At 40.6% G+C, this 13437-nt stretch overlaps 1 protein-coding gene across 1 annotated transcript in view; it reads left to right on the forward strand.

Moving 5' to 3' along the window:
• Positions 1–13437, forward strand: part of RYR2 (ryanodine receptor 2) — a 1389277-nt gene that overhangs the window by 544611 nt on the left and 831229 nt on the right. The window contains 1 exon segment of the mRNA XM_033937646.1: positions 6890–7046. Within this exon segment, the coding sequence (XP_033793537.1) occupies positions 6890–7046 (157 nt within the window).

Here is a 13437-nt window from a genome sequence, read left to right on the forward strand (position 1 = left end):
GTGAAATGAAAGATGAAGAATGAGATATATTGTTTTGAGATTAAGATAATTTATTGAAACCTACCTGGAAATATTAAATTATTTTATTCCTGTCTTGGATATAATAGATATTTTTAGCTGGCAGGGCCGTAGCCGGCTATGCCAATAGTCAGTGGCTAGCTGTCTAAATCTCAAAAGACAAAGACATACCACCCTCTTAGGCAGTTATCTTTGGCTGCCGAACTTAGCTGGCGAGTGCTGACTATTGACATTGACCAGCTATGTCGCTCTTTATGTAGACGGCTGGGAGCTGTTCCCTGCTGTCTAAATAAAACTGAATATCGGGCCCAATGTGTTTGGGGTATTAGGAAGGGGATTGGAGCTGTGATACAGCAGGGAATGAAACTGAGAGGGGAGGGAGGAGGCCACTGTGGCAAAGGTCACGTTCTGCTGTTTCCTGCCTGGGCCCAGCAGTGACAGATAGTGTGAGGACTCCTGTACTTTGTGGCATTGCATTAACACAATGCCTGTGCTGCACTTCCTGACTGCCTTATGCAGTAAATGGAGGGTAGATGCAGAGCATACTTCCTGTGTTTATCGCAAAGGCTTTGCACTTTACCACACGTTAAAGTGCCGTAACTGCAAAACCTATTGCACTTTAGTTAATGGACATCTAAGAAAATATTTTTCTGATGCATGAAGGAGGCACCACATGATTGCAGTTGTGACTAGCAGAGGTATAATTTTCCATTTGCTTGTTATTAGCTTGCAAATGGAAATTATAGAAACCTATGTACGTGCATGCCTTTATTTCTTCCACATGGTTTATGGAGGTGTCTCATACTTATCTCAAGCAACTGCTGTTGATAAATGATCACTTGTAGATAATAAAAGGCACTGTAGATATTCAAAGAGTTAGAGGGGAAAGTGTGGCAGGGTTAAAGCTACAGTCTCAGCACCCATGCTGCTTTTTGTGACCCTGGGCAAGTTCTTAATCTCCCCATTAAATAGACTGTAAACCCACAGGGAAAAATGCTTGAGTCCCTGAATAAATTTATGTAAACCATTCTGAGCTCCCCTGGGAGAACAGTATAGAAAATTGAATAAATAAACTGAGCTTTGACCTTAATGGTAAATTTCAACTTTAATCTTTGCTTAGTTAAGGTTGTGACTGAAAGTCCAGTTAAATCTAATTGGAGGAAAATTTAAGTCAGATTTTGCTAGCTTACTGTGACTATCAAACTAATTGGCTAAATTTAAAATCTCTGCCCCAGGCACATTTTGACCTGGCTCCCTTTTTTTTTTTTTGATAAAATCTTTATGCACAGCAATTTTATGGATATAGGATTTCGCATGACAAGTGAAGGAGAAATTTTTTTAATGTGTTAGATTAATTTGGAAAAAGTACCCTAACTTAAGTAGAGAACTTAATTTTAGAATGCCAATGCCTAAAGGGCGTAACAGTAAAACTGGATGCTATAACACATTTAGCAAAGGAGTAAGTGAAAGTATCACAAGTGCTTTAAAGTGGTACTAAAGGTAACACGTTTCCCATAGCTTGCTCCAGCTGTTTGTGTGCATGGAACCCTGAAATACAGTACATTGGCCAAATACCGCAATCACTTTCATTACTGATAAAATGACTACACATAGCTTAGTTCTTGTTTCCTTATGGTCCCTCCTACCTGAGTCCAAAGGGTTTACAGGTTAGTCTGGCTCTAATGGAACAGTTGCAGTGCCCAAACCTTGCTTTTTAATATCTTAGATCAGGGGTGCCCACACTTTTTTGGCTTTTAAAATGACCAAGTCACAATGATCTACCAATAATACAAATTTAAAAAACACAAAGCATACTGTACACAGAGAAAATGTTACTTATTATTTATATGTGGGCTTTTTCCAAAGAGGTCAAGGCAGATGACTTTAAAATATGCAATGTCACTTCAGTAACGACTATACAGAAATAGACAAATATACCCCCCCCCCCTTTTACTAAACCTCGATAGTGGTTTTTATCTCAGGGAGCTGTGCTGAATGCCATGCGCTGCTGCCATGCTTATAGGAACTCTATGAGTGTCGGAAGCTGCGTGGGGCATTCAGCGCGGCTCCCTGTGCTAAAAAATACTATCGCAGTTTAGTAAAAGGGGGCCATAGTGCAAAATATAGACAGCAGATATAAATTCTCAAAGCGGACACTTTTTTTTTTTTTTAATATCTATTCATTTTGAAGCCAAAAATAAGTGCAATCTATTATACAATCATATTACACTATAACAACACTTAAAATCAATCAAGATTATAATCTATGACAAATACATATATTACCCCCCTCAACATATTAAAAAATTGCACTCAAAATTAAAAATAAAAAATATTTTCCCATCCCCCTTCCCCCTCCACCCTAGATGTACATGATCAAGGAGCAAAATCAACAATCACTCTTTGCAAAATTTTGTCAATGGCTTCCAAATCTCCAAAAACTTCTTATAATGTCCCTGCTATATGGCCATGTCCATTTTAAAGACATGACACAGAGACTCCCACCAAAAGGTATAGTTTAACTGATCCCAGTTTTTCCAATTTCTTAAATTGATTACTAAATTGAAAATAAAATCATTTTTCCTACCTTTGCTGTCTAGTGATTTTATGAGTCTCTGGTTGCACTTCCTTCTAACTGTGCATGCAATATTTCTTTCTTTTTCTTTCTGCCTCCTGCATGCTTCCTCTCCTCCAGACTTCATTCTATTCCCCAACCAACATCTCTCTCTGTCCCTCCATGAATCCAACTTTTTCTTCCTCTCTCCCTGCCTATCCCTGCCACCCATCACACTCCATTCCCTCCCCCAACTTTTTCTTTCTTTCTTTACGTCTTTCTTTCTCTCTCCCTGTCCCCTACCATTCTCCTTTCTTCTCCGCCGATGACACTGACGCAGCAACAGGGATAAGCCAGGCACATGCAGCGACTGCACAACAGCCGTCCCACAAGACTTTCTCCCGATATCAATACTGACGTCGGAGAGGAAGTTCTGGGCCAGCCAATCGCTGCCTGGCTGGCCCAGAACTTCCTCTCCGATGTCAGAATTGATGCTGACTTGTGGGCCGGCAGCATGCAATCACTGCACATGCTTGGCCCTTCCTTGTGGTGGCTTCAGCTGGGAGCAGGGAGAGATTCCGGGCTCGATGATCGACTCGCGTTGCCTTTGCGATCTACCTGTAGATTGCGATCGACATTTTGGGCACCCCCGTCATAGATAATATAATACTGACCAGACAGTATAGGGCTCATAATCAAAACTTAAATACATCTAAAAACCTGCCCAACTTGGCACTTGGATGACCTAAAAGACAGGTCATCCAAGTTCTGATATAATCAAACATACTTTCTGGGTGTGTTGCGGGACCTTTTATGCCTCTGAATGCCACTGTGCACCTAGAGTTGAAAAGGGCGTATGTGGAGGACTGGTTAGGATAGTATGTGGGTGGGATGGGGGCCAACCTAGACTTGGTCGTCCTGAATGGATAATCAAATGCTTTACTAGACATCCTGGATGAAACTTAAACATTGCGAGATGTAAAAACAAGTATAAGGTCTTCAATCTTCAAGTCTTTCGTTGGCACGATGAAGTAGCTGCCACTGACCTTAAAAATTTTTCACAACATGTCATTCCTGCGGCTTGCTTTTGTTTTCATCGTGCATATTGTCGTATAAACACGGCTGCTAACAGATTTATTCAGTGACAGTTGTCCAATGTTACCTTTTTTTCAGAGAGCTCCAAAAGTAGGTTTATTTACCACAGCAATTCCTTCAGTTGTAATGAAAATGATTCAATAGTTTTATTAAAATGTTCTATCTTTGCAGATCAAGGTTGTAATTTTCCTGAGCCACCCTAGAGGAATTCTTCCTCCATTCTCTTTCACTAGGCTTTAATCTACACAAGAGCTTTTAATTCTTTTTTTTTTTTTTTTTTAGCACTGAAGAGACCTCTTTAATTGAAATGAATACTCAGAACGTCCCAAACAAAAGTGTGAACAAAAAAAAAAAAAATAAAAACATGCAATGGCACAGCTTCTTGGGTCAAGTAGAGAGACCCCAGTCAGTCAGATAAACCAGCCTCACATGATGTGGGACTTACAGGGCCCTGTAGTTATAAACCCAGTCTGGTCTCTTGACATTCAGATATAGGGGTTCAAAGTAAGATACCCAGCAGAGCTTCAATAAACCAGGTTTGGGGTGAAATAGACTAACCCATCTCCCCCTTGCCCCCTCAATTCAAGACAGTGGTATATAGGGCCTAGAGTAACATCCAATCTAGTGTTACAATGCTCCTTCATTGGTCTGAAACCTGTGGCACAATAAAGCAGAACTTTGTATTTTAATTCAAAGGGGTATTTTTTACTAAACTGCAGTAAGCACTAGTACACATTTACTGCATATTAAAAAGGCTTACCACAGGTCGTGCCCTGGTAAATTTCCCAATTTGTACATCCACACCCTGCACTGAAAAACAATTTTATATTTTCTGGGAAGGGGTCATGTTTGAGGATAGAGAATAAGTATAACAGCACTAATCAGTGAGCACATGAGGCATTGCTGCATTCTAACTGGGAGGCCCTTATTACTTACAAAATAGGTGGGGACAGGGGCTCACACAGTAAGTTTTTTGGTTGTTTTTTTTTTTTTTACAGCCACGCACTAATGGCAAAATTAGTATGTGTTACTAGATAATAATAGGAAGATATACAATGGTATTCTGTGAACAACTCTCAATTATATAACTACTAAATTTCACAGTTCCTGTTTCTTGTATCTTTTTCATTTAATAAATAAATATATTGTGGTGATGTGCTCAGACCATTAACCCAGTAAATAGTGAAGTCACTATCTTGAGTTTAACAGGGGACCATCATTGCAACCACCTGTCCCCGACCCTCCCTAATTACTCTTAAACCAGTTCATCAATTATGTTTGTACTTATCTGTATAGAGAGGTTTTTGTTGAACTTGGTCTTGTTAAATCTCAATGGTGACTGTGCTCTAATGAAAATAATGTTGTTTAAAATCCAAAAACGTTTATCTTTGTCCTCATCGTTTTCCGTCCCCCCGACTCGAGTTTCGTCTCCTTCGTCGGGGAGGGACACTAGAAGATCAAATTAAATCAAATTTTATTCATTACTTCTATTTAATTTCAAAACCATATATTTTTTACAATATGATCCAAACTACATCTCATCAAACTGCTATTACAATTCTTAAATTTTTTTTGTTACCTGATACTGGCTAGCTGAGACCAGAATCGTTCAAAATCTTCAGGCCTTCTGAGTAACTTAACTCTAACTGGTTATTTATATAAGGACCTGAACGGGAAGGGGCTGGACGTATTGAAATTAGTATGTGGCCATTAATTTGGAAAATTGGAAAATTGGCCAGTTTTTGTCTCTGGCAAAAGCGACCTTAGCGCATGGGAAACATTCACATAATGGGGCGGGCTAAGTGGTTTGAGTGGGAACCCTATTGGGGAAATAGTATATAAGACGTTAGGACCTGATTTATTAAGACTCTTTTCCTATTATGTATCTATAGGCTAAACTTTGTTGTCCCATAGACCTAGAGTGGGGGAAAAAAGCCATAGAACCAGACGCATTCACCCACAGTACATAAGGTTGATTTAGCAGGCACTTTTTGTGAAAGTTTGCTATATGCAAATGAGCACATATCAATTTAAGGAGACCAGACAATCCCAGTCAAAGCTCCCTTGCCCACTTCCACCAACTGATAATGTGTAAACCCCTTTAAACTTTGTCCCTTTATATCAAGATTAGTGAGAGATTAGAGAAACTAGGCCTCTTCTCCCTTGAAAAGAGGAGACTGAGAGGGGACATAATCGAAACATTCAAGATAAAGAAGGGAATAGACTTAGAAGATAAAGACAGGTTGTTCACCCTCTCCAAGGTAGAGAGAACGAGAGGGCACTATCTAAAGTTAAAAGGGGATAGATTCCGTACAAACGTAAGGAAGTTCTTCTTCACCCAGAGAGTGGTAGAAAACTGGAATGCTCTTCCGGAGGTTGTTATAGAGGAAATCACCCTCCAGGGATTCAAGACAAAGTTAGACAAGTTCCTGCTGAACCAAAACGTACGTAGGTAAGGCTAGTCTCAGTTAGGGCACTGGTCTTTGACCTAAGGGCCGCCGCGTGAGCGGACTGCTGGGCACAATAGACCACTGGTCTGACCCAGCAGCGGCAATTCTTATATTCTTTAGGTAGGTTTCCAGGATTTCTCCAAAAAAAGTAACCAGATCTCACTGAAGCATAGTAATGCAGTATTATTTGCTGGTTATCTATAAATGCATCATCATCATCATCACCACATCCCATTATTTATGAATCATATAAGCTTTCAATATAGTAGACTGGGTATGAGAATTTATAACAAAACTTAAATCCTGTATATTTCCCTATTTTTTTCACAGCAGCTATTTCATACAGTAAAACAAAGATGCTGAAATGTTTTATCATATGACCCCCACCTCCCTTTTATAAAGACTAATGTCCTATAGTAAAGAAGGATCTCAGTCTACAGATTCCCTTTTCTGTATTTCTGTGCTGCATATCAATCTGTTTATGATTAGGTGTCATGCTCGGAACTAGTGGGCCACAGCTGGACGATACAAGATTTTTGGTTACATTTATGTGAGTGGCAGCTTTCTTTGAATATCATCGTCCGTGATTGGACTCCTGAGGCAGGCCTGTTGGCCGAAACATGTACATGTCGAGTCATTGAATCATTGAGTTGTTGTATGGACTATTGTGATATTGGAGGAATAAAGATCTTCACAATACCAGATGAGTTGGAGGACACTTTTTTAGTGCACATCATTCTGATCTGGACAATTCCATTTTGTTTCTTTGTAGGTGGAGTGGAAGCCATATTCGCTGGGGACAGCCCTTCAGACTGCGGCACGTAACAACAGGGAAGTACTTAAGTCTTATGGATGACAAAAGCCTTCTCTTAATGGACAAAGAAAAAGCTGATGTGAAATCTACAGCATTTTGTTTCCGGTCTTCCAAGGTAGGTGAAACTGAAGCGTTTAACATTTTTAGTGATTTTCAAATTTTGAACATACCTTTTCAATGTACATTTTTTCTAAGTAACACCCAGTGACATTCCTCAGAGGACTTCTTTTATTTCTCTAGCATGGGATCCCACAGTCTGAAAAATCTTTTAGGCTTTTTCCTTATTTTTTTCCTTTTGTTAATTGTCCTATGCAGTAGTGTAACGAGGGAGGTTGGCACCCGGGGTGGTGGCACCTGGCATCGCTGTCCCATGTACCCCCCACTCTTCCCTCCTGTGCCCCCTCCCCCCCATGTACTTCTTGAAATGTTCACCATCTGCCACCTGCTGCTCATGCCAGCCTCACTGATCAAATATAAGGAAATGCTAAAGACATTCTTATTCCGTAATGCCTTTGTAACCTAAACTGTCCTTTTAAGGACGACTTAGTTTTTAGAAAATTTTTTTTTAGTATTACTTCCCCACTCTTCTGTTTTTCCTTTTAAGTGTTTTCTTTCTTTTCTATTAATTGGAGTTCTTATCCCCTCTTCCCTTTTGTTCCTGTTCGTTTTTTGTCCTTGAATCGTTTTTTTTCCCTTGGTCTGTTTTAGATTAAATTATACTTTTATTGGTATATTGTTATGGCATTTTTGTACAACGCCTAGAAGTCTCGAGTAGGCGGTATAGTCAATTTTAAATAAACTTGAAACTTGAAACTCCCTTCTGACATCATATCCTGGCTGGCGCCAGCAGCAAGAAAAAGATCCTTCTCATGCCGTCAAACATTTAAAAAGGTATATTGGGGGAGGGGGTAGAGAGGAGGAGTGGCACTGGTTCTAGCATCCCCCGTGAAGACGCTGCCTGCCACTGTTCCTATGTTCTAGGTGCAGCTTTGGCTTCTGTATCTGTCTGGTCCCAAAGCTCAAGCAATCGCTCCCTTTTCTGGCTTCTACCTTTTTTTGTCCTCCCGCTTCACTTCTGTCTGTCAGCTTCCTAGTTTTGTGCACCCCGTTGTCAGCTCTTGGACTTCAGTGAGAATGCATACTGGTATATTCATATGTGCCCTACTGGTTGCCCCCCCCCCCCAAAAAAAAAAGAACCAAACCCCACTATACAACTTGTCAAAACAAACAACCAAAGTGGGTGGAAATATCAACTATTTTTTAACACCTATAGTATAACAATGATATTTCTATGACAAACATCAGTCTTCAATGTGCTGACTATTGATGTTTTCTAATGCAAAAATTCAACTGAATAGGAGGAAAAAAGACCTCAGATACAAGTTAATGGCTCGTGTTATTACACATGCCTATTATATGGAATTTCTTACAAAAGTTATTGACAATACAAGAAATAACAGGAAATTTATGAATATATAGAGTCACAAAGGGCCTGATTCTGATACTAATTGTATTGTAAGCCACTTAGTTACTCTGTGATTTACGGGATATCAAGAAATAATAAAACTTGAAACTTATAGGACGCCCGGACTCAGCAGCTGCCTAAGCGTCTTTTGAGAATCGCACTTTACAGAATACCTCCGCCTAACCACATCGCAAAGAAATCTCCCTGCCGCGATCAGCTGAGTGGTAGCAGCAGGGAACCCTTGAAACCCACTGCAAGTCAGCCAAAAGGACGGATGCCCACTCCTTCCTGCTGCCACCCCCGAACCCCCCCCCACTGTCCGCGGCAGGAGGCATGCCCAATCCCTCCTGCCGGTACCCCCAACATCCCCAGCAGGAGAGAGGCCTACTCCCTCCTGCCTGTAGCCCCCCTTTACCGCCCCTAATACCTTTAACAGGAAGGCCGGCTGGAGGGATGCCTACTCCTTCCAGCCGGCCGGCCGGCCTCTTCAGAATAATGGGCCTTCCCCTTCCTGGTGCATTGTAGGATGCACTGGGGAGGGGCCTAAAGCCTTGAATGACCCAGGCACCTAAGGCCCCTTCCATAGGAGTGGCTTTAGGAACCTGGGCCAACCGGAGTCTTAGGCTTCCTTCCCAGTGCATTCTGGAATGCACTGGGAATGGCCTAAGACTCCGATTGGCCAAATGCCTAAAGCCACTCCTTCTACAGTCAGTACCCAAGCACCAAGAGGCACCCACCTATGTAAAGTAGAGGCACCTGTAATAACAGGCTAAACAAAATGTTCTGCTGAAGTAATGAAACAGTACCATTAATAGCCAACACAGGCTCCAAAGGAGCAAAGCTCAATTCCCTAAGAAAATGAACATAGAAATAAATTCTTCCCAGCCCTCAAGGGCTGAAAGGCCTCCAAGAAGCAGCTTGGAGAAGCATAAACAGACTGAAATTGTAAACAGGCACAGAAAAACCAGGGTGGGGAGTCTAGAATATCTCACCTATCTTCTGGAAAAGAGCTTACCAGGGTTAGTACATAATCTCTTTTTCCAGTGCAATAGGTGAGACATTCTAGACCAGGGCTGCCCAATTCTGGTCCTCGAGATCTACACACAGGCCAAGTTTTCAGGATATCCACAATGAATATGCATGAGAGAGATTTGCATGCCAAGAAGGCAGTGCAGGCAAATCTTTCTCATGCATATTCATTGTGGATATCCTGAAAACCTGGCCTGCGTGTAGATCTTGAGGACCAGAATTGGGCAGCCCTGTTCTAGACAATAGGGATGTAAAAAAGCAGTCCCCCCAAATAGCTAGGATGGGCTTGCTGCACCAGGCCCCTAAGGCCAAGGACCCAAAGGCTGAGTCCTGCCATGCAGCACAATACACTCTGTAAAACTTGGAAACGTGGGAGTGGGATTATATATTGTAATCTTTCCTTACTTTCTATTCCTTTTGTATCTGTTGATTTTGTATTGTTTGTTTGATGTGTTTTAGTATATTATTTTCATTGTTTTAATATTTCCTCCATTTCTTTGTAACCCTTTAATTGGCAGATGGTGAAACAGCTGCTTTACGTACATAACTTGATATTGAACGAGAGCAAAAGTGCCAAGTAACAGGCATTTGGAGATGCAGATCTCCCATAAGAGCCATAGGAAACACATGTTGCTTCTGAGTAACAATGCCAAATAAAGGGTTAAATTGTAAACCACTTAGATTTAACTTCTGTTAATATTGGATGTATATCAAATAAACTGAAAACTAAACTACACGCACGTATTCATACCAGCTTTGGAGCAGTGTACATGTGTGTGTTGGCATTTCTGTTGGTGTAAATCTTCGTGCCCAAAGTTTGGCAAGGAAATCGGATCTAAGTGCTTTTCTATACTTGGCATGCAATTCAGAGCGTCATTTATAGAATAGCGATCTGTACAGATTTTTTGGTACTATTTCTGAGCACTATTTAGTGAATCTAGTCTTAAGTATGCTCCATGGCAAGTTATAAAATTGCCCTCAAACTAACTTAAAAAAAAATAATTAAAAATAAAAATTACCTGTATTTTTGCTCCATAAGATGCACTTTCCCCCCCAAAAATGGAAGAGGACAAAGGCTGGAAGGCATTGAGGGCCTGAGTTTGGAGGGGGGGTGGAAGAGGACAAAGGCTGGAAGGCAGTGAGGGGAACATAGGAGGGAGGGAGGAAGGGACAATTGTTGGGCTTGAGGAAGGAAAGAAATCACCAGACAACAGTGGGAAGGAAGAGGACAAAGGAAGGAGGGAGGATAAGATAATTGTTGGGCCTAAAAAAGGAAAGAAAGAAATCACCAGACAATAAAGGTAGGAAAAATGATTTTATTTTCAATTTAGTGATCAAAATGTGTCAATTTTGAGAATTTATAACTGCTGTCTTTATTTTGCACCATATTTGTCTATTTTTCTATAGTTGTTACTGAGGTGATATTGCATATTTTAAAAAGTCATCTGCCTTGACATCTGTGCCCTGTCACTGCCTGCCCACCTCTAGACCACCAGAGGGAGGGGGCAGGGTACAGAGCTTGGCAGGGAAGGGGGACAGGGTGCAGGGCCTGGCAAAGAGTGTGGGGTTGGGTACAGAGCTTGGCAGGGAGAATTTGGTTCAGAATGTTTTTTTTCTTGTTTTCCTCCTCTAAATCTAGGGTGCGTCTTATGGTCAGGTGCGTCTTAAGGAGCGAAAAATATGGTACTAGGCAGCATTGTTGGGGATTTGTATGAGTCTGATATGTGTTTGTCAGCTAAATAGTTGTTCATATCATTGAATTGGTCTTCTCTCCATTAGGGCACTTGTTGACCTTCTCAGTTTAGAAGCCAAGGACTGAATAAACTTTGAGATGAAAGTCTCTTCTGACCTTGGAAATTTCCCTTACAGAGAGATGCAATTCACTGGCAAAACTGCTGTATGAGGATGGTTACTTTGAGATGGTCCATGCTGTACTGACCCTGGAGGCAAAATGTGATTAACGTTATAAATCAGACACACCTTTCAAAAGAACCATACAAGAGAAAAATCTTTTCACTTGAAGTCATTCATTTCCTAGCACTGTAGCATATCACAATATGGTTGGATCTCACAAAATAAATGCCAGATAGAATACAACATTTTAGTAAACTGTGCTATATTTTTGGTATGGACCATCGTATATATTGCTAGGCATAAAACAACCAAATTTCAATTACCTTTACCTCAGCTACAGTATAATCATATGTCCAAAGGTTTGTTTATCTATAATACACAGTAATTGGTGGGTAAGTTTACAATTTCATTCATCACAATTCATTTACAAATCTGCATTCATCCAAAATAAATACTCTGATATGAATCCGTATTTCAATAAGATATCTTCTTCAGGGATGAACAGGAACGGATGTCTACGTAGCACCAAGCTTGGTTGGCACCATAAAGCTAGTACCAAGAGTTACCCACTTAGGGCTTCTTCTGTTAAAATGCGCTAGTAGTTTTTAATGCGATGAGCCACGCTGAATGGCCCGTGCTGCTCCCGACACTCATAGAGTTCCTCTGAGCGTCGGGAGCAGCGCAGCCCTCTGCGCTACAAACTTCTAGAGCAGTTTAATAAAAGAGGGGGTTAGTGTCAATTTTCAGTCCACTAACCAGCAAAAGGCTGTCCTAATTGTATCTTGAGTAGTAATCTGGTACCAATTTTAATATTATCAGTACCTGGATAAGTGCTGGTGGTCACCCAGTCTCTGAATATTCAGGGTCAGTATCCATGGGCAACTTGAGTATAAAATGCACATGATGGTGTCTACATTTTAAAAACTTCTGACCATTGTGGACTGAATATCACCTTTTTAGTTCACACAATATTGATGCAATGTGTTATCCTATGAACCTACTCCCCCCACACCACCGTTAGAAGCTTTCCTGGAACCCTGCCACCAATAGAAGAGCCCCCCTTCTATTCCTGCCACCAATATAGTATAAATGCAGGTTCCATCAGGCAAGTCATAGTTAACATAGCATAACATAACATAACATAACATAACATAACATAACATAACATAATATAACACCAGATTTCTAGACTGCATAACCATATGTTCTATGTGGTTTACAAAAACTTATTAAAAAGATACAGGGGGAGTTATTAGGTCAGAGAAATTTTGAAAGTTTACAGAGAAAATGAAAGTTTACAGTTGTTTTCTAAATTGTTCGTAAGAACAAGATGTAAGCAATAAGTGTTGAAAGTCTTTATCCTGGTATGCTGTCTGATATGCTAGTGTGTGTTCAAGATAGTTCTTACTTTTGCATCCCTTAACTGATGGAAAGACGAAAAAAGCGTGTGATCTTTCTGCTGTTCTTGTGAGATCAACTAAATATGACAGAGCTGATCCAAAAGCAGCTTTGTAACACAAACATCCCAACTTGAAAACAACACGGGCCTCCACAGGAAGCCAGTGTAGCTCACGATACAATGGAATCACGTGATCGTATTTCTTCAGGCAATAGATTAATCTGACCACGGTATTTTGCATTAGTTTAAGTCTGGCCATATTTTTCTTAGTACTTGACAAATAGATGATATTACAGTAGTCAAGAAGGCTCAACAATAGGGACTGAAAAGAATTTTAAAGACAGAAATTTCAAAGTAGGGTCTGATAGCACGTAATTTCCACAAAGTGTAATATCCCTTACGAATTACAGCATTAATCTGGTTCTTCATGGTCAAATGCCAATCATAAACAATGCCTAATATTTTGATTGTGGAACATGTGGAGGAGCATAATAAAAAAAAGTCTAGATCCCCTTTTGGCCTAAGCCCCTAAATGCTGAAAGTAGCAGCATGGAAAATGTCCATTCTCAAAAAAAAAGTCCAAAATGAGGGTTTTTTTTTTGAGAATGGCCTACCTCTTGTGTTCAGTAGTTTAATTGCTCAGACCACCACTACGTCTAAACTTAAGACACATTATCAACCCCAAATTTCCCAAGTCCCAAACGCCCAAAGCAAGACCTTTTAGGTGAAAGAGGGGCCAGTCCTTCACCTAAAAGCTGG

The sequence above is a fragment of the Geotrypetes seraphini genome, chromosome 3 (genome assembly GCF_902459505.1).
Source record: "Geotrypetes seraphini chromosome 3, aGeoSer1.1, whole genome shotgun sequence".
In the NCBI taxonomy this organism is placed as follows: domain Eukaryota; kingdom Metazoa; phylum Chordata; class Amphibia; order Gymnophiona; family Dermophiidae; genus Geotrypetes; species Geotrypetes seraphini.